We start from the raw sequence: 25,451 nt of genomic DNA, 5'->3' as shown, positions 1-25,451 counted from the left end.
TAACAGCGACGCTATGAGGCAAGCAAGCGACATTAGAATTGTTCCTTTTTACCGAGGACCCCTTGCAACTGTCAAATCCTGGAGAGAGAGACATTTATTTGTGGAAGGTCTGCACCTGCTTGTCTCAACGCAGGATGTTCTCAATTTGCCCGGAACCTTTCACAGAATTGCATCAAACAGACATGGAGAAAGTTTCACATTTAACACATACAAATAAATAAATAAATACATACACACAGACACACACACACACACATCCATACATACAGTAAGTACAGCTCTTGTGGTCCACTGACTGACTCACATAGTGACCTAGTTTTAAGCAGAGGAATTAGTGCAAGCCCAGGACTGCGCCACACACTTATAAATATGCGTTACTGCTGAATGTTGTTGCTTTTCCAATGAATGCATAAAATAAAATGTGTAACTTCTTTTACTACTACATGCAATCTGAATTCTACATGGTAATACTGCACCTTTTGAGCTGTGATAGCACACTGACAGTATAAATGATATTTTTGCATCTGATAGGGAAAGCTTTGAATGAGTGAATGTGTGAGAAATGTGAAGTGTGTACATTTGACTTACTTTGTGATTAGTCCACAGAAAAATAAATAGAACAGTTAGACAGATGTGAATATGTTGAGATGAAAGAGCATTTTAGTGAATGAAACTAAGTAGAGTTTAAGGAGATAAAATTATCTTACCTGCTGGAAGATCACGTACAGTGCCCATGGGAAAATGTGCCATAAAAGAGAAAAAAAAAGACAAGATATTTATTAGCACATGATGTTTCTGTTAACTGTCACAATCAGAAGTTAAATGTATTAAGTGTGGTTAAAAACAAAAATGTATGGTATTTTTTCCCCGCTTTAGTGGGGAAGTGGGAGCTGTCCCTGGTGCTGATGAAACAGAGGACGAAAAACAAAAGTTCTGTTCATGAATACTTGTCGTTTTATTCTGTTCCTCTTGTATCATTTCTATCATTCATTGCACTAGAAAAAAGAGGAGACGAATTCGAAATAAGTTGTTTTTATTTATACATTTCATGCACCACAATTATGCTGACAGAAAGAGTGAAAAAGACCTGAAAGTCCCCCAAAGAGAAAAATAAAAATCCATTTTATAAATCACTTAGAGATGCTATACTTTATCTGTAACTCTCCACACTAAAGGAAACTATATTGCATTTATTCAACCAACAAGTGTTTTTTTTTGTTTTGTTTTGTTTTTTTCCCCCCAAATAAAAGACAACAAGTTAACAAGTTTCAGACAGTGAACATCACCAAAAACATAGTGTATCTTTAAATACCCAAGAGGTAAGAGGTAAGAAGGATCATAACTCGCCATACATTTTTCACATAAAAGCAACAAAAACAACAACAACAACAACAAAAATAATAATAATCATCATCATCATCATCATCATCATCATTTCTATCATAAAAGTAAAAGGCTAGCGATATTTTTACGTAATCACATAAAATGGATGCGGCACACCTGCCCTGACACCTGCAGGTTGTTCTGCGCTTTGTGCGTCTTAACGTGCTTTTCAGATAAGTAGCACTTCGTTTCTTCAGCGTGTCTGTGTCTGTATTTGAGCTGAATCGAAAATCGCCTCTCCATGAGCCAGCGGTCAAAAATGAATCAAAGCGGTCATCGTTAACGAGAGTCCCGCAACGACTGAATTCTGCAAAAGAAGGCGGACAGTAGGTGGTGGGAAAAACAGGGAGAGTTGCGCTATTTGAACGGTAAATGGAACGAGGCTTATAAAGTTTAGCATAAAAAAAACCCACAAATAAAAAGCATAAAAAGACAGGAAACTACCGAGAGCGCTACTATTAAATGAAACGTTAAGTTATGGATATCCTGAGATTCTTCCTCAAACTCAAATAATTCATTTAATACCGGCAGCCCTGACGTAATTACAATGTTGACTGTGCACGTGGCAGAAAGAGACAAAGGCCCGTTGTCGCTTACTAAAATGACCAAACTATGCTTCGGTTCATCACTTTCCATAAATGCCCGGGCAGTCCTAATTTCGCCTGTGTTCTGGCCAACATGAAACAAATGAGGCTCAGTTGCAGTGATAATTCTGTAAGAAAGCCAGGCATTGTGACCCGAGTCTCCATCAACTGCCACCACCTTAGTAACGAGGTAACCTCTGGGTGCGTCAACAGGAACCAGTTCTTCAGCTTTAAATCCACCGCCCTGAACGGGGTACAAAACAACAGGAGTGTTGTCGTTTTGGTCTTGGATAAAAACATTCACTGTACAGCTAGAGGAAAGAGGTGGTTTACCCCCATCCTGAGCTATTACGATAATTTGGTAGTGCACTGAGTTTTCGTAATCAAAAGGACGCGACGTGAAGAGCTCCCCTGTTTCTGAATTGATGGTAAAGAATGACGCATCTTCTGTATTTGTGTGCTTTGAAATTTGATACTGTATTTTGGAATTTGAGAAAGCGTCGGGATCTTCCGCTTTTACTGCTGTAACATAAGTGCCAACTGGCTCGTTCTCTAAAACACTTGTAGTATATAGTCTTTCTGCGCAAAAGTCGGTCGGTTGTCATTTATATCACTGACCGTAATGGTTAACATTTGAAAGCTTGATAGAGCAGGAGTACCTCCATCCGTGGCCAAAATCTTAATATCATACTTTTCTTGAATTTCTCTATCTAAAATACCATCAGTCACTAACATAAAGTAATTTTTTACATCTGATACAAGTTTAAAAGGAACATTTTCGGATATTACACATGTAACATGTCCACTGCTCCCCGTGTCCAAGTCATACACATTGATAAGAGCAACCATAGTTCCAGATTTGGAGTCTTCCAGTACATTAGCAGAGGCTGACTTTATTTCGACCACAGGCTTGTTGTCATTTGTGTCAGTTACATCAATTATGAGTTTGCAGTGTGATGTCTGGCCACCCCCGTCTTTTGCCTGGACATCTAGTTCGTAGTTATTCGCCTCCTCAAAGTCAATAACGCCTGCTACAAGGATCTCTCCGTTCGCATTAATTTCAAATAAGTCCCCCATTTTGTGTCGGAAAGAGTAGCTGATTGTCCCATACAGTCCGTCATCTGCATCCGTGGCATTTAGTTTGATAATTGTAGTACCTACGGGCGAATTTTCAGGCACCGAAATTTTGTAAACACGCCGAGTGAAAAGTGGGACATTGTCATTTGCGTCCAAAACACACGGACAAGGATTGAAGCTGTCCCAGATTTTGCTGGATTTCCCCCGTCAATGGCATTGATTTTGATTATATGTTCCCGTTGTGCTTCGTAATCTAAAGCTTTTTTCAAGACTAGCTCAGGATAAATTACGCCGTTTATTTGAGTACTGTATTCCAGGATAAAATGGTCATTAGGGGCCAATTTATAATTACGCACAGAATTAGTACCCAAATCTGGATCATGGGCATTCGCTAAGAGAAACCGTCGTCCAGTGTCGGTAGATTCGAGTATATCTAACTTTATTAAATCAGTTTCAAATACAGGGCTGTTATCATTTACATCTCCAATATCCAAAACTATACTGTGTGCTTGAAGAGGATCCTCGAGTAAAAGCTGATAGTGCAGGGTGCAGGCAGAAGCTTGTGCGCACAACTCCTCTCGGTCTATGCGCTGGCTGATCATCAGATTTCCCGTCGAAATGTCCATTTCAAAGAGTCGAACGGTGCCTTCTGAAACGACATGAGCTCCACGATCACGAAGGTCCATAACTCTCAACCCTAGATCTTTAGCCACATTTCCAATAACGTCTCCCCGCTGCAACTCCTCTGGAAGCGCATACCGGACTTCAGAATACGACACAGCGAAAAGAGAGGCAAGCAACCAAAATATATGCTCTCGCCGACCCATGGTTATGAAAATATTTATTGAGTCCACGTTCGAGGATCAAAACGATATACAAACTCTGTGCTTTCTGTGGCGGTGTTAATCATGCTCTGTTAAAGGGGGCTGTCGGCTTACACGCTTCTCGCTCTACATCCCCATTTCTCTCCCTGCCTGACTCGCACTCAAATATACACGCGCGCACACACGCACGCACGCGCACACACACACACACACACACACACACACACACACACACACACACACACACACACGCACACACGCACCACTGACCCTCTTTTTCTGTGGCGATTCACAGCATTATGCCCACCACTACTTGAGTTCTACTGACACAGATACAGAATGCGTCACGCCATAAGAGACTCTGAAATGAACTGAAAAAAAAAAAAAAAAAAAAAAAAGATAAAATATGCAACATCTTAATCCTCAGCACTGCATCTAAAGGATATGGAACAACTACCCCCAGTGGGCCCTCCGATGCACTGCACACACGCACGGCCAGCAGCATGTCCGAGTGGAAATTTGCTTTATAGGTATTGGAATGATTTAATCTATGTAATCAAAATATAATTAACTATGTGATATGTGTATGTGATGTACTCTAACAGGAGAATTCAAATTCAGATGACGGGAGACATACATATCTATTTCTATCTATATCTATATGTATATCTGTCTGTCTGTCTATGTGTATGCGTGCATGTGCGTGTGCATGTGTGATGTCTGAATAAGATACTGTTCATAGCTATACATCTTATACTTCAACAGGTCTTTGTTTTAATATAAATTTTAAACTTTTAGACAGAGTTGTGATGATTCATTTACAGCACACTAGCATATATTGTAACAGATGTACAACAGTCAAAATATAGTTACTGTTATTAATTCTTATACAGTGCACTTCAGACAATTACTGCTCATCTAAAATTGCATGCATAATGTACCTCACAGACCGGAGAAACAGACGAAGCACTGTTTTGTACCATCAAAAAAAATCCTCCAAAACAACTGCACTTCATGTACTACCATTATTGGCTATCGCTACTTTATAATTACCTGCAAAGAAAGTATTGGATAAAATCTACTTTTTAAAACAGTAAAGCTATGACAGGTTTATGATATCAGTGCAGGCGTGTTTTAATCATGACTAAAATATTGTGTAGCCGGAGAAGTCACTTGCCACTAACATAAACAAGTCAGTGGAGATTGTATGTCTTACAGGGAAAAGAACAGTCTGGAGTCAGTCTACCCTCATCAGGTGCGGAGTGAAAGAGTACTACAATTTAAAGCATCTCTGATATTATACAAAAAGCACAGTAAAAAGAAAATGTATACATATACATATTAGCTGAAACATGGCCTGAAATGCAATGTTGAAGGAGAAATATACTCACGAATAACAACACAAAACTACTACAAATATATGTATATATATATATATATATATATATATATATATATATATATATATATATATATATATATATATATTATATATATATATATATATATATATAAATATATATCCTTTTTTTTTTCCCTACCTCTGAGCACTCTTCTAAATCTCCAAAAACATCAGAGAAGTCAGTGGGGCTTTTCCTCTTCCTTGTGTGAAAACGCTCAATTCAGGAACAGTGCTGAAAAATCTCTGTACCATTCTTTGTTGTCCCCATTTTGTAAAGCATTAAAATCCACCACAAACACAACTCTTGAACTCAGACTTCCATTTCAGTATCATTCAACCATTATACAACATTTTTCTACAACAGTGGTGAGCTACTCTTTATCAGACCAAGACAACATCTTCTCCACACATCTCCCCATATGCAGCTCAACATCCTGCAAGACCTGACGCACTCTGGGAAACGGCCTCTCCGCACACTTGCCTCAGGACACTAAAAAGCCCATCTTTTGCACAAACAGACAATGCAAGAAAGGTAATTCCAGTTTCCATGAAGGGAATCTGGGCAGTTTACCAGTGCTGTTTTTAGTGATTTGAATGTGAAATGTAAGTTTAATTATCATATGTCTTATTTTAATCAAAGATTAATTACAACACAGACACTATAAGTAAACTTAAACTTGAAAATAACATGAGGTAAGCAAATGTAAATATATTATTTGATTGAGAGTGCAAATTAGAAATCTGTTAACCATGGTAGCTAACAAACAAGTTTTATGTTAACAATTATTATTATGAATCAAATTCATGTCAGCTTTAGCTATATCCTGATACAATGATATTTTCCCTACCTCTGAGCACTCTTCCAAATCTCCAAAGACATCAGAGAAGTCAGTGGGGCTTTTCCTCAGTGTCTGATCTGCAGGCAGTGTGTTGTCATTGTAGGACGAGACAAACTTAAAGTCACTTGTCCTGGATCAGTTGTCATGTATCCATCATAGTTGTAAGTGCTGCGTAAAGTTCCTGTGCCGTCAACATCTGCATAATTAGGAGGCAGATAACCACTGGGGATTGCAACTGCTCCATCAAACAACAGTCTGGGCTTCCTCCTGCGACAGAACCTCACACCCAGGACAATAATAATGAAGGTGAGGAAAAATGTGGACACTGACACCAGTGCAATGATCAGATAGGATGTCAGCTTGGAGTCCCTCTCATCATAAGAAATGTCCTTGAGTTCAGGCACTTCAGCCAAGTTATCAGAGATCAGTAAATACATGGAGCAGGTGGCAGAGAGAGGAGGCTGTCCGTTATCCTTCACTGCCACAATAAGGTTCTGTTTCATGCTGTCAGACTCAGAGATGTCCCGCTGGCTCCTGATCTCTCCACTGTGGAGACCAATAGTAAAAAGTCCAGGATCAGTGGATTTGACGATGTGATAGGACAGCCAGGCGTTCTGTCCAGAGTCTGCGTCCACTGCTATCACTTTGGACACCAGAGAGCCTGCATGTGCAGCTTTAGGGACCAGTTCAGTCATGAAGGAGTTCCCCTCCGGGGTGGGGTACAGTATTTGAGGAGAGTTGTCGTTCACATCAGATATAAACACAGTGACTGTCACGTTGCTGCTGAGTGGAGGAGAGCCATTGTCTCTGGCCATCACATGGACTTTAAAACTCCTGAAGTGTTCATAATCAAAAGCCCTCACAGCATGGATCACCCCTGTGTCTCCATTAACAGAGACATAGGAGGACACTGGGGCCCCATTCACCTCACCAGGTAACAGAGAATAAACCACTGTCCCGTTTTGTCTCCAGTCTGGGTCTCGAGCGGCAACAGAACATAAAGTGGAGCCAGGTTTGTTGTTTTCAGTCACATGTGCGCTGTAGGACTGCTCCTCAAACACAGGAGGGTTGTCATTGATGTCAGCTACAGTTAAGTGGACAGTTTTAGAGGAGGACAGAGGGGGAGAGCCCTCGTCAGTGGCACTGATTGTAATGTTGTAATCAGACACTAGCTCACGGTCCAGCTGTTCTGTGGTCACTAGAGAATAATAGTTTTTAATGGAAGGTACTAACTTGAAAGGGACCCCAGTCTGAAGGGAGCAGTGGACCTGTCTGTTGTTCTCTGAGTCTCTGTCCTGTACATTAATGATGCCCACCTCTGTACCAGGAGGGGTATTTTCTGCTATTGTATCTGACAGGGATTTTAAACTCACAACAGGAGCATTGTCATTGACATCAGTCACTGAAATTACAACTTTTCCATGAGATGACAATCCTAATCCATCTTTTGCTTTAACACGTATTTCAAATGAAGTTGTGGCTTCAAAGTCAATGTTGCCAATAACTCTTATTTCTCCTGTTTTTGAATTTATACTAAAGGTATTTTTTACATCTTCAGTAACATGCACGAAATCATAACTCACATCACCGTTGACGCCTTCATCTGCATCAGTCGCACTAACAGTAAGCACTACAGTATCTAGAGGGGAGTTTTCAGGCAGACTGGCTTTATACACGGCCTGGCTGAACACAGGCGCGTTATCATTAGCGTCCAGTACAGTGACGTGTATGGCTACGGTCCCTGATCTCTGTGGAGACCCGCCATCAAAAGCTGTCAAAATCAAATCAATTTCCTGTTGTCTTTCACGATCTAATTCTTTATCAAGAACCAGCTCTATTGTATTTCCTGTAATTACTGAAACGAAATTATCATTCTTGTTAAGACTGTATTGTTGAACTGAATTTTGCCCCACATCCTCATCTTGCGCCTCCTCTATCAGAAAACGAGCCCCCCTGTCTGCAGATTCTCTTATTTCTAGATTAATAAGCTCTTCGTTGAATTTGGGTGCGTTGTCATTTATATCTTGGACGTGAACACTAATTCGGTGCAGCTCCAGAGGACTCTCCAGAACAAGCTCCCGTTTAACGACACACGACGCCCTTTCACCACAAAGCTCCTCTCGGTCAATTCTGTCTGCAACAATCAGATTTCCGCTGTCCACGTTTACGTCAAAGTAACGTTTCTCCGTCCCGTCGGTGTCAATGCGGGCTTTTCTGAGGCTTAACACGCCGCTCTTCAGCCCCAGGTCTTTTGCTATATTTCCAATGACCCATCCTTGTTTGGTTTCCTCTGGTATGGTGTAGCTCACATCTCCCCACGCTGCTCCAATCCACGTGAAGATGAATAAAAAATGCACAGGCTTTCTTCAGAAATACCATGGTCCCGCCAACAACGAACAGACGCGTAAAACAAGCACCAATTGTGACCAGCAATCCGTTTTAAGTTTTCTTGTCAAATGAACGGGAGCTGGATAATGGGTGGTTGCAATGTGTCATATACTGGCATATAGCGCCACCGTGAGACAAACAAAGTAAACAGAATTGTTCTTTTTGCCACATTTCGATTAAGAATTTTAAGTGTTTAACTCAGGAAACAGTTTTATCTTGTCCAAGTGCTACACATTATTAATTTGGGTTATGCTTAAGTTTATTTATAAATATTCTGAATTTTAAATTACTTTAAAACAATAGGCCTTATATTTTCAATTGAAGATGTGTAACATAGCCTATAATGTGTGCATAACATTGGAATATGGCATCTATCTAATATCTTAAAAGTGAAAAAATTCAATTTAATGAAATTAGAAAGAAAAGTGTGGTAGCCTTTAATTTTACAACTATTCAACAGCACTTTGCACAAGTGGCTTGTACTGAGAATTCATTTACTGCACACTCACATTTATTGCAATTCACAACATGCATTTAGCTGCAAAATGAATTGTGGATTTTTGTCTGAATTACAGAAGTATTTCACACAGTAGTTGCTCATTAAAAGAGGGAGGTGGGTGGAGATGTCGTAAGGGGGGGTTTCATTAACCAAAAAAACAAAAAACAAAACAAAGTATTTTAATCTACTCAGTTGCAAGCAAAATGAGAAATGCCAAGTGTAAACAAAACCTATCCAAAGACTGGAGCAAACATCACTCTCATGTATATTCTTATAAACTAAAACTGACTTTTTTAAAACAATTTTCACATTTGTAAATGACAATGAAAAATAATCCAAATACATTTTGCGCTAATGGAAAATCAACATGACAGAATTCAAACACAAAGCCATGAAACCAAATCCTCAAATTCTAAAAAAGTTAAATCCACGGAACAGAAGGTCATACGAGAAAGACAATATAACTGACGTCAAAAACAATCACAATTCATGCACCATTAGCTCATATCTTACAATTATCAGTAAAGCACATGTTGGATATCTGTATGTTTTAAACAACCAATGAGACATTTATGAAATTAGTGAAGGCACTTTTTTCATAATGACTAAAAGATTGTGTAACTGAGAGGAGTGTCTTTTCTCTAATAAAAAGTTTGGTGTATAATGTGTGTCAAGAGGTCAGTCTGGGGTCAGTCCCCACTATAGGAAGCAGGTGCCTAAATATGTTCTCAGATTCTGCTGCTCCAGAAATGTAAAAAATGTGAAATTACTGTGAAACATAGGCACCTGCACATGAAGAATAATCCCAGTGTTCCCTGTACTTGGATGTTCCACCCTATTCTTAAAGCTTGCACTGTTATAATATTAACCCTAACCTTTGCAATGCCAATAAAATGTACTGTTATTAACATGTTTCACACAATGGATTCAACTTTCTTTACTGCATGGCCCTAGACAGATATTGTTTATTTCAAATTATTTATTAAAGGAACAAAATGACAACAGATTTGTTTAGCTCATATTAGGTTTCAATTTGTACCATCTCACTTTGACCAAAAATGGCAAAAGTATGGACACTAATCCACTATTTTAACTGCACACAAACAAATGCAGCCTATAAACATCATATTAATTTTATGCAGATACCTGTGTAGAAAAGGATTTTGAGACCGTCATGACAACACCAAATCATCAATGTCAAACTGCATCCCATTAAATAGAAAATTCCAAAATTAGTGATCGATGTAATTACTTTTCACAGCTGAAATGTGACATGACAAACGTGTGTAGTATGACATCATATTATTGAGGCAATGAATATGTGGAGAGGGAGTAGAGAGCTGAGCTTAGTCCTAATAAAGCTCTTTGCTCTCGCTTCACATAAGTCTGTGTTACATATCACTCATAACAAAAAATAACGATGCTTTCTTCAAATTGTCAGTTTTAATTGGTGGCCCAGTTGGAACTCTCTGTGTGATGAACAGACTGTTTAACAAGTACTTGCAGTAATGTGTTCCCTAGTGATTATCATGCACCTATGGACAGTACTTTGCTTTGCATTTCTGTCAGTGTTTGTGTGTTTTATGTACATGAATGTCTGCTGCTGTGTGCTTAAAGATAATTTAATAGGATTGTACTGAATTCATCATAAAGCATGTAAAAAAAGGCACCGTTTTTTTGTTTTTTTATGAGGAGCCTGCTCTGCAATATGTTATCCCAGAAGTTACTATCAGCTTAACACATATTGCTAATCACCATGATACTCGGCATGAGCGGCGAGTAAAAAAATCTGAGTAGGTGGTGTAATTGTTTAGATATACCAGATTCTGTGCTGTTCCCAGTGCTGACAGTAACTTCAGTTGTCACAGTACTCCTACTGTACTCATGTGTATCTTTTACTTCTCATTTCTCAGTATAAAATGCTTGTGTGAAAACGCTCAATTCAGGAACAGTGCTGAAAAATCTCTGTACCATTCTTTGTTGTCCCCATTTTGTAAAGCATTAAAATCCACCACAAACACAACTCTTGAACTCAGACTTCCATTTCAGTATCATTCAACCGTTATACAACCTTTTTCTACAACAGTGGTGAGCTACTCTTTATCAGACCAAGACAACATCTTCTCCACACATCTCCCCATATGCAGCTCCAACATCCTGCAAGACCTGACGCACTCTGGAACGGCCTCTCGGCACACTTGCCTCAGGACCACTAAAAAGCCCATCTTTTGCACAAACAGACAATGCAAGAAAGGTAATTCCAGTTTCCATGAAGGGAATCTGGGCAGTTTACCAGTGCTGTTTTTAGTGATTTGAATGTGAAATGTAAGTTTAATTATCAATTTGTCCTAATTTTAATCAAAGATTAATTACAACACAGACACTATAAGTAAACTTAAACTTGAAAATAACATGAGGTAAGCAAATGTAAATATATTATTTGATTGAGAGTGCAAATTAGAAAATCTGTTAACCATGGTAGCTAACAAACAAGTTTTTATGTTAACAATTATATTTATGAATTCAGTAAATTCATGTCCAGCTTTAGCTATAATCCTGATACAATGATATTTTCCCTACCTGAGCACTCTTCCAAATCTCCAAAAACATCAGAGAAGTCAGTGGGGCTTTTCCTCAGTGTCTGATCTGCAGGCAGTGTGTTGTCATTGTAGGATGAGACAAACTTAAAGTCACTTGTCCTGGATCCAGTTGTCATGTATCCATCATAGTTGTAAGTGCTGCGTAAAGTTCCTGTGCCATCAACATCTGCATAATTAGGAGGCAGATAACCACTGGGGATTGCAACTGCTCCATCAAACAACAGTCTGGGCTTCCTCCTGCGACAGAACCTCACACCCAGGACAATAATAATGAAGGTGAGGAAAAATGTGGACACTGACACCAGTGCAATGATCAGATATGGATGTCAGCTTGGAGTCCCTCTCATCATAAGAAATGTCCTTGAGTTCAGGCACTTCAGCCAAGTTATCAGAGATCAGTAAATACATGGAGCAGGTGGCAGAGAGAGGAGGCTGTCCGTTATCCTTCACTGCCACAATAAGGTTCTGTTTCATGCTGTCAGACTCAGAGATGTCCCGCTGGCTCCTGATCTCTCCACTGTGGAGACCAATAGTAAAAAGTCCAGGATCAGTGGATTTGACGATGTGATAGGACAGCCAGGCGTTCTGTCCAGAGTCTGCGTCCACTGCTATCACTTTGGACACCAGAGAGCCTGCATGTGCAGCTTTAGGGACCAGTTCAGTCATGAAGGAGTTCCCCTCCGGGGTGGGGTACAGTATTTGAGGAGAGTTGTCGTTCACATCAGATATAAACACAGTGACTGTCACGTTGCTGCTGAGTGGAGGAGAGCCATTGTCTCTGGCCATCACATGGACTTTAAAACTCCTGAAGTGTTCATAATCAAAAGCCCTCACAGCATGGATCACCCCTGTGTCTCCATTAACAGAGACATAGGAGGACACTGGGGCCCCATTCACCTCACCAGGTAACAGAGAATAAACCACTGTCCCGTTTTGTCTCCAGTCTGGGTCTCGAGCGGCAACAGAACATAAAGTGGAGCCAGGTTTGTTGTTTTCAGTCACATGTGCGCTGTAGGACTGCTCCTCAAACACAGGAGGGTTGTCATTGATGTCAGCTACAGTTAAGTGGACAGTTTTAGAGGAGGACAGAGGGGGAGAGCCCTCGTCAGTGGCACTGATTGTAATGTTGTAATCAGACACTAGCTCACGGTCCAGCTGTTCTGTGGTCACTAGAGAATAATAGTTTTTAATGGAAGGTACTAACTTGAAAGGGACCCCAGTCTGAAGGGAGCAGTGGACCTGTCTGTTGTTCTCTGAGTCTCTGTCCTGTACATTAATGATGCCCACCTCTGTACCAGGAGGGGTATTTTTCTGCTATTGTATCTGACAGGGATTTTAAACTCACAACAGGAGCATTGTCATTGACATCAGTCACCGAAATTACAACTTTTCCATGAGATGACAATCCTAATCCATCTTTTGCTTTAACACGTATTTCAAATGAAGTTGTGGCTTCAAAGTCAATGTTGCCAATAACTCTTATTTCTCCTGTTTTTGAATTTAAACTAAAAACCTTTTTTAAATCTTCAGTAACACGTCCAAAATCATAACTCACATCACCGTTGACGCCTTCATCTGCATCAGTCGCACTAACAGTAAGCACTACAGTATCTAGAGGGGAGTTTTCAGGCAGACTGGCTTTATACACGGCCTGGCTGAACACAGGCGCGTTATCATTAGCGTCCAGTACAGTGACGTGTATGGCTACGGTCCCTGATCTCTGTGGAGACCCGCCATCAAAAGCTGTCAAAATCAAATCAATTTCCTGTTGTCTTTCACGATCTAATTCTTTATCAAGAACCAGCTCTATTGTATTTCCTGTAGTTATTAACACAAAGTTATCGTTTTTGTTGACGCTGTATTGTTGAATAGAATTTTGCCCCACATCCTCATCGTGCGCCTCCTCTATCAGAAAACGAGCCCCCCTGTCTGCAGATTCTCTTATTTCTAGATTAATAAGCTCTTCGTTAAAATTTGGGTGCGTTGTCATTTATATCTTGGACGTGAACACTAATTCGGTGCAGCTCCAGAGGACTCTCCAGAACAAGCTCCCGTTTAACGACACACGACGCCCTTTCACCACAAAGCTCCTCTCGGTCAATTCTGTCTGCAACAATCAGATTTCCGCTGTCCACGTTTACGTCAAAGTAACGTTTCTCCGTCCCGTCGGTGTCAATGCGGGCTTTTCTGAGGCTTAACACGGCGCTCTTCAGCCCCAGGTCTTTTGCTATATTTTCCAATGACCCATCCTTGTTTGGTTTCCTCTGGTATGGTGTAGCTCACATCTCCCCACGCTGCTCCAATCCACGTGAAGATGAATAAAAATGCACAGGCTTTCTTCAGAAATACCATGGTCCCGCCAACAACGAACAGACGCGTAAAACAAGCACCAATTGTGACCAGCAATCCGTTTTAAGTTTTCTTGTCAAGTGAACGGGAGCTGGATAATGGGTGGTTGCAATGTGTCATATACTGGCATATAGCGCCACCGTGAGACAAACAAAGTAAACAGAATTGTTCTTTTTGCCACATTTCGATTAAGAATTTTAAGTGTTTAACTCAGGAAAAAGTTTTATCTTATCCAAGTGCAACACATGATTAATTTGGGTTATGCTTAAGTTTATTATAATAATTCAGAATTTTAAATTACTTTAAAACAATAGGCCTTATATTTTCATTTGAAGATGTGTAACATAGCCTATAATGTGTGCATAACATTGGAATATGGCATCCTATCTAATATCTTAAAAGTGAAAAAATTCAATTTAATGAAATTAGAAAGAAAAGTGTGGTAGCCTTTAATTTTACAACTATTCAACAGCACTTTGCACAAGTGGCTTGTACTGAGAATTCATTTACTGCACACTCACATTTATTGCAATTCACAACATGCATTTAGCTGCAAAATGAATTGTGGATATTTGTCTGAATTACAGAAGTATTTCACACAGTAGTTGCTCATTAAAAGAGGGAGGTGGGTGGAGATGTCGTAAGGATAGGGGGGGTTCATTAACCAAAAAAACAAAAACAAAACAAAGTATTTTAATCTACTCAGTTGCAAGCAAAATGAGAAATGCCAAGTGTAAACAAAACCTATCCAAAGACTGGAGCAAACATCACTCTCATGTATATTCTTATAAAACTAAAACTGACTTTTTTAAAAACAATTTTCACATTTGTAAATGACAATGAAAAATAATCCAAATACATTTTGCGCTAATGGAAAATCAACATGACAGAATTCAAACACAAAGCCATGAAACCAAATCCTCAAATTCTAAAAAGTTAAATCCACGGAACAGAAGGTCATACAAGAAAGACAATATAACTGACGTCAAAACAATCACAATTCATGCACCATTAGCTCATATTCTTACAATTATCAGTAAAGCACATGTTGGATATCTGTATGTTTTAAACAACCAATGAGACATTTATGAAATTAGTGAAGGCACTTTTTTCATAATGACTAAAAGATTGTGTAACTGAGAGGAGTGTCTTTTCTCTAATAAAAAGTTTGGTGTATAATGTGTGTCAAGAGGTCAGTCTGGGGTCAGTCCCCACTATAGGAAGCAGGTGCCTAAATATGTTCTCAGATTCTGCTGCTCCAGAAATGTAAAAAATGTGAAATTACTGTGAAACATAGGCACCTGCACATGAAGAATAATCCCAGTGTTCCCTGTTACTTGGATGTTCCACCCTATTCTTAAAGCTTGCACTGTTATAATATTAACCCTAACCTTTGCAATGCCAATAAAATGTACTGTTATTAACATGTTTCACACAATGGATTCAACTTTCTTTACTGCATGGCCCTAGACAGATATTGTTTATTTCAAATTATTTATTAAAGGAACAAAATGACAACAGATTTGTTTAGCTCATATTAGGTTTCAATTTGTACCATCTCACTTTGACCAAAAATGGCAAAAGTATTGACACTAATCCACTATTTTAACTGCACACAAACAAATGCAGCCTATAAACATCATATTAATTTTATGCAGATACCTGTGTAGAAAAGGATTTTGAGACAGTCATGACAACACCAAATCATCTATGTCAAACTGCATCCCATTAAATAGAAAATTCCAAAATTAGTGATCGATGTAATTACTTTTCACAGCTGAAATGTGACATGACAAACGTGTGTAGTATGACATCATATTATTGAGGCAATGAATATGTGGAGAGGGAGTAGAGAGCTGAGCTTAGTCCTAATAAAGCTCTTTGCTCTCGCTTCACATAAGTCTGTGTTACATATCACTCATAACAAAAAATAACGATGCTTTCTTCAAATTGTCAGTTTAATTGGTGGCCCAGTTGGAACTCTCTGTGTGATGAACAGACTGTTTAACAAGTACTTGCAGTAATGTGTTCCCTAGTGATTATCATGCACCTATGGACAGTACTTTGCTTTGCATTTCTGTCAGTGTTTGTGTGTTTTATGTACATGAATGTCTGCTGCTGTGTGCTTAAAGATAATTTAATAGGATTGTACTGAATTCATCATAAAGCATGTAAAAAAGGCACCGTTTTTTTGTTTTTTTATGAGGAGCCTGCTCTGCAATATGTTATCCCAGAAGTTACTATCAGCTTAACACATATTGCTAATCACCATGATACTCGGCATGAGCGGCGAGTAAAAAAATCTGAGTAGGTGGTGTAATTGTTTAGATATACCAGATTCTGTGCTGTTCCCAGTGCTGACAGTAACTTCAGTTGTCACAGTACTCCTACTGTACTCATGTGTATCTTTTACTTCTCATTTCTCAGTATAAAATGCTTGTGTGAAAACGCTCAATTCAGGAACAGTGCTGAAAAATCTCTGTACCATTCTTTGTTGTCCCCATTTTGTAAAGCATTAAAATCCACCACAAACACAACTCTTGAACTCAGACTTCCATTTCAGTATCATTCAACCGTTATACAACATTTTTCTACAACAGTGGTGAGCTACTCTTTATCAGACCAAGACAACATCTTCTCCACACATCTCCCCATATGCAGCTCCAACATCCTGCAAGACCTGACGCACTCTGGGAACGGCCTCTCCGGCACACTTGCCTCAGGACCACTAAAAAGCCCATCTTTTGCACAAACAGACAATGCAAGAAAGGTAATTCCAGTTTCCATGAAGGGAATCTGGGCAGTTTACCAGTGCTGTTTTTAGTGATTTGAATGTGAAATGTAAGTTTAATTATCAATTTGTCCTAATTTTAATCAAAGATTAATTACAACACAGACACTATAAGTAAACTTAAACTTGAAAATAACATGAGGTAAGCAAATGTAAATATATTATTTGATTGAGAGTGCAAATTAGAAAATCTGTTAACCATGGTAGCTAACAAACAAGTTTTTATGTTAACAATTATTATTATGAATTCAGTAAATTCATGTCCAGCTTTAGCTATAATCCTGATACAATGATATTTCCCTACCTCTGAGCACTCTTCCAAATCTCCAAAAACATCAGAGAAGTCAGTGGGGCTTTTCCTCAGTGTCTGATCTGCAGGCAGTGTGTTGTCATTGTAGGACGAGACAAACTTAAAGTCACTTGTCCTGGATCCAGTTGTCATGTATCCATCATAGTTGTAAGTGCTGCGTAAAGTTCCTGTGCCGTCAACATCTGCATAATTAGGAGGCAGATAACCACTGGGGATTGCAACTGCTCCATCAAACAACAGTCTGGGCTTCCTCCTGCGACAGAACCTCACACCCAGGACAATAATAATGAAGGTGAGGAAAAATGTGGACACTGACACCAGTGCAATGATCAGATAGGATGTCAGCTTTGGAGTCCCTCTCATCATAAGAAATGTCCTTGAGTTCAGGCACTTCAGCCAAGTTATCAGAGATCAGTAAATACATGGAGCAGGTGGCAGAGAGAGGAGGCTGTCCGTTATCCTTCACTGCCACAATAAGGTTCTGTTTCATGCTGTCAGACTCAGAGATGTCCCGCTGGCTCCTGATCTCTCCACTGTGGAGACCAATAGTAAAAAGTCCAGGATCAGTGGATTTGACGATGTGATAGGACAGCCAGGCGTTCTGTCCAGAGTCTGCGTCCACTGCTATCACTTTGGACACCAGAGAGCCTGCATGTGCAGCTTTAGGGACCAGTTCAGTCATGAAGGAGTTCCCCTCCGGGGTGGGGTACAGTATTTGAGGAGAGTTGTCGTTCACATCAGATATAAACACAGTGACTGTCACGTTGCTGCTGAGTGGAGGAGAGCCATTGTCTCTGGCCATCACATGGACTTTAAAACTCCTGAAGTGTTCATAATCAAAAGCCCTCACAGCATGGATCACCCCTGTGTCTCCATTAACAGAGACATAGGAGGACACTGGGGCCCCATTCACCTCACCAGGTAACAGAGAATAAACCACTGTCCCGTTTTGTCTCCAGTCTGGGTCTCGAGCGGCAACAGAACATAAAGTGGAGCCAGGTTTGTTGTTTTCAGTCACATGTGCGCTGTAGGACTGCTCCTCAAACACAGGAGGGTTGTCATTGATGTCAGCTACAGTTAAGTGGACAGTTTTAGAGGAGGACAGAGGGGGAGAGCCCTCGTCAGTGGCACTGATTGTAATGTTGTAATCAGACACTAGCTCACGGTCCAGCTGTTCTGTGGTCACTAGAGAATAATAGTTTTTAATGGAAGGTACTAACTTGAAAGGGACCCCAGTCTGAAGGGAGCAGCGGACCTGTCTGTTGTTCTCTGAGTCTCTGTCCTGTACATTAATGATGCCCACCTCTGTACCAGGAGGGGTATTTTCTGCTATTGTATCTGACAGGGATTTTAAACTCACAACAGGAGCATTGTCATTGACATCAGTCACCGAAATGACAACTTTTCCATGAGATGACAATCCTAATCCATCTTTTGCTTTAACACGTATTTCAAATGAAGTTGTGGCTTCAAAGTCAATGTTGCCAATAACTCTTATTTCTCCTGTTTTTGAATTTAAACTAAAAACCTTTTTTAAATCTTCAGTAACACGCCCAAAATCATAACTCACATCACCGTTGACGCCTTCATCTGCATCAGTCGCACTAACAGTAAGCACTACAGTATCTAGAGGGGAGTTTTCAGGCAGACTGGCTTTATACACGGCCTGGCTGAACACAGGCGCGTTATCATTAGCGTCCAGTACAGTGACGTGTATGGCTACGGTCCCTGATCTCTGTGGAGACCCGCCATCAAAAGCTGTCAAAATCAAATCAATTTCCTGTTGTCTTTCACGATCTAATTCTTTATCAAGAACCAGCTCTATTGTATTTCCTGTAGTTATTAACACAAAGTTATCGTTTTTGTTGACGCTGTATTGTTGAATAGAATTTTGCCCCACATCCTCATCGTGCGCCTCCTCTATCAGAAAACGAGCCCCCCTGTCTGCAGATTCACTTATTTCTAGATTAATAAGCTCTTCGTAAAATTTGGGTGCGTTGTCATTTATATCTTGGACGTGAACACTAATTCGGTGCAGCTCCAGAGGACTCTCCAGAACAAGCTCCCGTTTAACGACACACGACGCCCTTTCACCACAAAGCTCCTCTCGGTCAATTCTGTCTGCAACAATCAGATTTCCGCTGTCCACGTTTACGTCAAAGTAACGTTTCTCCGTCCCGTCGGTGTCAATGCGGGCTTTTCTGAGGCTTAACACGCCGCTCTTCAGCCCCAGGTCTTTTGCTATATTTCCAATGACCCATCCTTGTTTGGTTTCCTCTGGTATGGTGTAGCTCACATCTCCCCACGCTGCTCCAATCCACGTGAAGATGAATAAAAATGCACAGGCTTTCTTCAGAAATACCATGGTCCCGCCAACAACGAACAGACGCGTAAAACAAGCACCAATTGTGACCAGCAATCCGTTTTCGTAAGTTTTCTTGTCAAATGAACGGGAGCTGGATAATGGGTGGTTGCAATGTGTCATATACTGGCATATAGCGCCACCGTGAGCTAAACAAAGAATTGTTCTTTTTGCCACATTTCGATTAAGAATTTTAAGTGTTTAACTCAGGAAACAGTTTTATCTTATCCAAGTGCAACACATGATTAATTTGGGTTATGCTTAAGTTTATTATAATAATTCTGAATTTTAAATTACTTTAAAACAATAGGCCTTATATTTTCAATTGAAGATGTGTAACATAGCCTATAATGTGTGCATAACATTGGAATATGGCATCTATCTAATATCTTAAAAGTGAAAAAAAATTCAATTTAATGAAATTAGAAAGAAAAGTGTGGTAGCCTTTAATTTTACAACTATTCAACAGCACTTTGCACAAGTGGCTTGTACTGAGAATTCATTTACTGCACACTCACATTTATTGCAATTCACAACATGCATTTAGCTGCAAAATGAATTGTGGATTTTTGTCTGAATTACAGAAGTATTTCACACAGTAGTTGCTCATTAAAAGAGGGAGGTGGGTGGAGATGTCGTAAGGATAGGGGGGTTTCATTAACCAAAAAAACAAAAAACAAAAACAAAGTATTTTAATCTACTCAGTTGCAAGCAAAATGAGAAATGCCAAGTGTAAACAAAACCTATCCAAAGACTGGAGCAAACATCACTCTCATGTATATTCTTATAAACTAAAACTGACTTTTTAAAACAATTTTCACATTTGTAAATGACAATGAAAAATAATCCAAATACATTTTGCGCTAACGGAAAATCAACATGACAGAATTCAAACACAAAGCCATGAAACCAAATCCTCAAATTCTAAAAAGTTAAATCCACGGAACAGAAGGTCATACGAGAAAGACAATATAACTGACGTCAAAACAATCACAATTCATGCACCATTAGCTCATTTCTTACAATTATCAGTAAAGCACATGTTGGATATCTGTATGTTTTAAACAACCAATGAGACATTTATGAAATTAGTGAAGGCACTTTTTTCATAATGACTAAAAGATTGTGTAACTGAGAGGAGTGTCTTTTCTCTAATAAAAAAGTTTGGTGTATAATGTGTGTCAAGAGGTCAGTCTGGGGTCAGTCCCCACTATAGGAAGCAGGTGCCTAAATATGTTCTCAGATTCTCTGCTGCTCCAGAAATGTAAAAAATGTGAAATTACTGTGAAACATAGGCACCTGCACATGAAGAATAATCCCAGTGTTCCCTTTACTTGGATGTTCCACCCTATTCTTAAAGCTTGCACTGTTATAATATTAACCCTAACCTTTGCAATGCCAATAAAATGTACTGTTATTAACATGTTTCACACAATGGATTCAACTTTCTTTACTGCATGGCCCTAGACAGATATTGTTTATTTCAAATTATTTATTAAAGGAACAAAATGACAACAGATTTGTTTAGCTCATATTAGGTTTCAATTTGTACCATCTCACTTTGACCAAAAATGGCAAAAGTATGGACACTAATCCACTATTTTAACTGCACACAAACAAATGCAGCCTATAAACATCATATTAATTTTATGCAGATACCTGTGTAGAAAAGGATTTTGAGACAGTTATGACAACACCAAATCATCTATGTCAAACTGCATCCCATTAAATAGAAAATTCCAAAATTAGTGATCGATGTAATTACTTTTCACAGCTGAAATGTGACATGACAAACGTGTGTAGTATGACATCATATTATTGAGGCAATGAATATGTGGAGAGGGAGTAGAGAGCTGAGCTTAGTCCTAATAAAGCTCTTTGCTCTCGCTTCACATAAGTCTGTGTTACATATCACTCATAACAAAAAATAACGAATGCTTTCTTCAAATTGTCAGTTTAATTGGTGGCCCAGTTGGAACTCTCTGTGTGATGAACAGACTGTTTAACAAGTACTTGCAGTAATGTGTTCCCTAGTGATTATCATGCACCTATGGACAGTACTTTGCTTTGCATTTCTGTCAGTGTTTGTGTGTTTTATGTACATGAATGTCTGCTGCTGTGTGCTTAAAGATAATTTAATAGGATTGTACTGAATTCATCATAAAGCATGTAAAAAAGGCACCGTTTTTTTTGTTTTTTTATGAGGAGCCTGCTCTGCAATATGTTATCCCAGAAGTTACTATCAGCTTAACACATATTGCTAATCACCATGATACTCGGCATGAGCGGCGAGTAAAAAAATCTGAGTAGGTGGTGTAATTGTTTAGATATACCAGATTCTGTGCTGTTCCCAGTGCTGACAGTAACTTCAGTTGTCACAGTACTCCTACTGTACTCATGTGTATCTTTTACTTCTCATTTCTCAGTATAAAATGCTTGTGTGAAAACGCTCAATTCAGGAACAGTGCTGAAAAATCTCTGTACCATTCTTTGTTGTCCCCATTTTGTAAAGCATTAAAATCCACCACAAACACAACTCTTGAACTCAGACTTCCATTTCAGTATCATTCAACCGTTATACAACATTTTTCTACAACAGTGGTGAGCTACTCTTTATCAGACCAAGACAACATCTTCTCCACACATCTCCCCATATGCAGCTCCAACATCCTGCAAGACCTGACACACTCTGGGAACGGCCTCTCCGGCACACTTGCCTCAGGACCACTAAAAAGCCCATCTTTTGCACAAACAGACAATGCAAGAAAGGTAATTCCAGTTTCCATGAAGGGAATCTGGGCAGTTTACCAGTGCTGTTTTTAGTGATTTGAATGTGAAATGTAAGTTTAATTATCAATTTGTCCTAATTTTAATCAAAGATTAATTACAACACAGACACTATAAGTAAACTTAAACTTGAAAATAACATGAGGTAAGCAAATGTAAATATTATTTTGATTGAGAGTGCAAATTAGAAAATCTGTTAACCATGGTAGCTAACAAACAAGTTTTTATGTTAACAATTATTATTATGAATTCAGTAAATTCATGTCCAGCTTTAGCTATAATCCTGATACAATTATAGTTTCCCTACCTCTGAGCACTCTTCCAAATCTCCAAAAACATCAGAGAAGTCAGTGGGGCTTTTCCTCAGTGTCTGATCTGCAGGCAGTGTGTTGTCATTGTAGGACGAGACAAACTTAAAGTCACTTGTCCTGGATCCAGTTGTCATGTATCCATCATAGTTGTAAGTGCTGCGTAAAGTTCCTGTGCCGTCAACATCTGCATAATTAGGAGGCAGATAACCACTGGGGATTGCAACTGCTCCATCAAACAACAGTCTGGGCTTCCTCCTGCGACAGAACCTCACACCCAGGACAATAATAATGAAGGTGAGGAAAAATGTGGACACTGACACCAGTGCAATGATCAGATAGGATGTCAGCTTGGAGTCCCTCTCATCATAAGAAATGTCCTTGAGTTCAGGCACTTCAGCCAAGTTATCAGAGATCAGTAAATACATGGAGCAGGTGGCAGAGAGAGGAGGCTGTCCGTTATCCTTCACTGCCACAATAAGGTTCTGTTTCATGCTGTCAGACTCAGAGATGTCCCGCTGGCTCCTGATCTCTCCACTGTGGAGACCAATAGTAAAAAGTCCAGGATCAGTGGATTTGACGATGTGATAGGACAGCCAGGCGTTCTGTCCAGAGTCTGCGTCCACTGCTATCACTTTGGACACCAGAGAGCCTGCATGTGCAGCTTTAGGGACCAGTTCAGTCATGAAGGAGTTCCCCTCCGGGGTGGGGTACAGTATTTGAGGAGAGTTGTCGTTCACATCAGATATAAACACAGTGACTGTCACGTTGCTGCTGAGTGGAGGAGAGCCATTGTCTCTGGCCATCACATGGACTTTAAAACTCCTGAAGTGTTCATAATCAAAAGCCCTCACAGCATGGATCACCCCTGTGTCTCCATTAACAGAGACATAGGAGGACACTGGGGCCCCATTCACCTCACCAGGTAACAGAGAATAAACCACTGTCCCGTTTTGTCTCCAGTCTGGGTCTCGAGCGGCAACAGAACATAAAGTGGAGCCAGGTTTGTTGTTTTCAGTCACATGTGCGCTGTAGGACTGCTCCTCAAACACAGGAGGGTTGTCATTGATGTCAGCTACAGTTAAGTGGACAGTTTTAGAGGAGGACAGAGGGGGAGAGCCCTCGTCAGTGGCACTGATTGTAATGTTGTAATCAGACACTAGCTCACGGTCCAGCTGTTCTGTGGTCACTAGAGAATAATAGTTTTTAATGGAAGGTACTAACTTGAAAGGGACCCCAGTCTGAAGGGAGCAGTGGACCTGTCTGTTGTTCTCTGAGTCTCTGTCCTGTACATTAATGATGCCCACCTCTGTACCAGGAGGGGTATTTTCTGCTATTGTATCTGACAGGGATTTTAAACTCACAACAGGAGCATTGTCATTGACATCAGTGACAGAAATGACAACTTTTCCATGAGATGACAATCCTAATCCATCTTTTGCTTTAACACGTATTTCAAATGAAGTTGTGGCTTCAAAGTCAATGTTGCCAATAACTCTTATTTCTCCAGTTTTTGAATTTAAACTAAAAACCTTTTTCACATCTTCAGTAACACGTCCAAAATCATAACTCACATCACCGTTGACGCCTTCATCTGCATCAGTCGCACTAACAGTAAGCACTACAGTATCTAGAGGGGAGTTTTCAGGCAGACTGGCTTTATACACGGCCTGGCTGAACACAGGCGCGTTATCATTAGCGTCCAGTACAGTGACGTGTATGGCTACGGTCCCTGATCTCTGTGGAGACCCGCCATCAAAAGCTGTCAAAATCAAATCAATTTCCTGTTGTCTTTCACGATCTAATTCTTTATCAAGAACCAGCTCTATTGTATTTCCTGTAGTTATTAACACAAAGTTATCGTTTTTGTTGACGCTGTATTGTTGGACTGAATTTTGCCCCACATCCTCATCGTGCGCCTCCTCTATCAGAAAACGAGCCCCCCTGTCTGCAGATTCACTTATTTCTAGATTAATAAGCTCTTCGTTAAATTTGGGTGCGTTGTCATTTATATCTTGGACGTGAACACTAATTCGGTGCAGCTCCAGAGGACTCTCCAGAACAAGCTCCCGTTTAACGACACACGACGCCCTTTCACCACAAAGCTCCTCTCGGTCAATTCTGTCTGCAACAATCAGATTTCCGCTGTCCACGTTTACGTCAAAGTAACGTTTCTCCGTCCCGTCGGTGTCAATGCGGGCTTTTCTGAGGCTTAACACGCCGCTCTTCAGCCCCAGGTCTTTTGCTATATTTCCAATGACCCATCCTTGTTTGGTTTCCTCTGGTATGGTGTAGCTCACATCTCCCCACGCTGCTCCAATCCACGTGAAGATGAATAAAAATGCACAGGCTTTCTTCAGAAAATACCATGGTCCCGCCAACAACGAACAGACGCGTAAAACAAGTAGACAGAAACTGTAAAGAGCAATACTTGTGTCGTAGGTTTCCTCATTCAAAATTAGAATTGGAAAATGGGTGGCTACGGCGCAGGCCTGGCTCATATACTGGCATACAGCGCCACCGTGAGACAAACTGAGTCATGACAAATCTTGTTTTCGAGTAAATGATTTAAAGTTTACGATCTTCTTTTACAACTTCTTTTGTCCTAACTTGCCATAAGATTATTATTTGTGAACGATACATTTTTATTGTTTGACATAAAAAGTATAATAGTGGAATATGTTGTGTGTTTTATGAAGCCTTTGACTAAACTATGCAAGAAAATGACAAATGTGTTGTTTTATACAATGTCATTATTTGAGTTTTTATTCTAAAGTGGAGTGAGGGCAGAATGTCTGAATTATGTCTGCTGTTAACTATTGTAATTATGGATCTAAAAAGGGAAAAGTAGATTAATTTATTTTTGGGTGAAGTCAGCAGTTTTTGCATGAAATCTCAACAATCAAACATAAAACATTAATTTACTACACACTACTTGGATACACGTT

At 39.8% G+C, this 25,451-nt stretch overlaps 1 protein-coding gene and 4 pseudogenes across 1 annotated transcript; all 5 read right to left on the bottom strand.

The window, feature by feature from the left end:
* Positions 1 to 1,468: 1,468 nt before the first annotated feature.
* On the bottom strand, positions 1,469 to 3,871 carry LOC129410593 (protocadherin gamma-A2-like; annotated as a pseudogene).
* Positions 3,872 to 6,046: 2,175 nt separating this feature from the next.
* On the bottom strand, positions 6,047 to 8,668 carry LOC129410592 (protocadherin beta-16-like; annotated as a pseudogene).
* Positions 8,669 to 11,544: 2,876 nt separating this feature from the next.
* LOC129410591 (protocadherin gamma-A11-like) lies at positions 11,545 to 13,948 on the bottom strand (annotated as a pseudogene).
* Positions 13,949 to 15,595: 1,647 nt separating this feature from the next.
* LOC129410590 (protocadherin gamma-A11-like) lies at positions 15,596 to 19,413 on the bottom strand (annotated as a pseudogene).
* Positions 19,414 to 22,487: 3,074 nt separating this feature from the next.
* On the bottom strand, positions 22,488 to 25,004 carry LOC129410589 (protocadherin beta-16-like). Its single transcript, XM_055159061.1, has one exon. The coding sequence runs from the start codon at positions 25,002 to 25,004 to the stop codon at positions 22,488 to 22,490; it is 2,517 nt and encodes an 838-aa protein (XP_055015036.1).
* Between the last annotated feature and the right edge of the window lie 447 nt (positions 25,005 to 25,451).

This window comes from Boleophthalmus pectinirostris, unplaced genomic scaffold (assembly GCF_026225935.1).
Source record: "Boleophthalmus pectinirostris isolate CB_2022bp ecotype Guang Dong unplaced genomic scaffold, ASM2622593v1 HiC_scaffold_23, whole genome shotgun sequence".
NCBI classification, from domain to species: Eukaryota; Metazoa; Chordata; class Actinopteri; order Gobiiformes; family Gobiidae; genus Boleophthalmus; species Boleophthalmus pectinirostris.
Note: the sequence above shows the minus strand (reverse complement) of the source record. Positions and strands in the feature narration are given on the sequence as shown.

Excerpts from the sequence above, each read along its gene's own strand:
- LOC129410589 (XM_055159061.1), bottom strand. The coding sequence starts at position 25,004 with ATGAGCCAGGCCTGCGCCGTAGCCACCCATTTTCCAATTCTAATTTTG.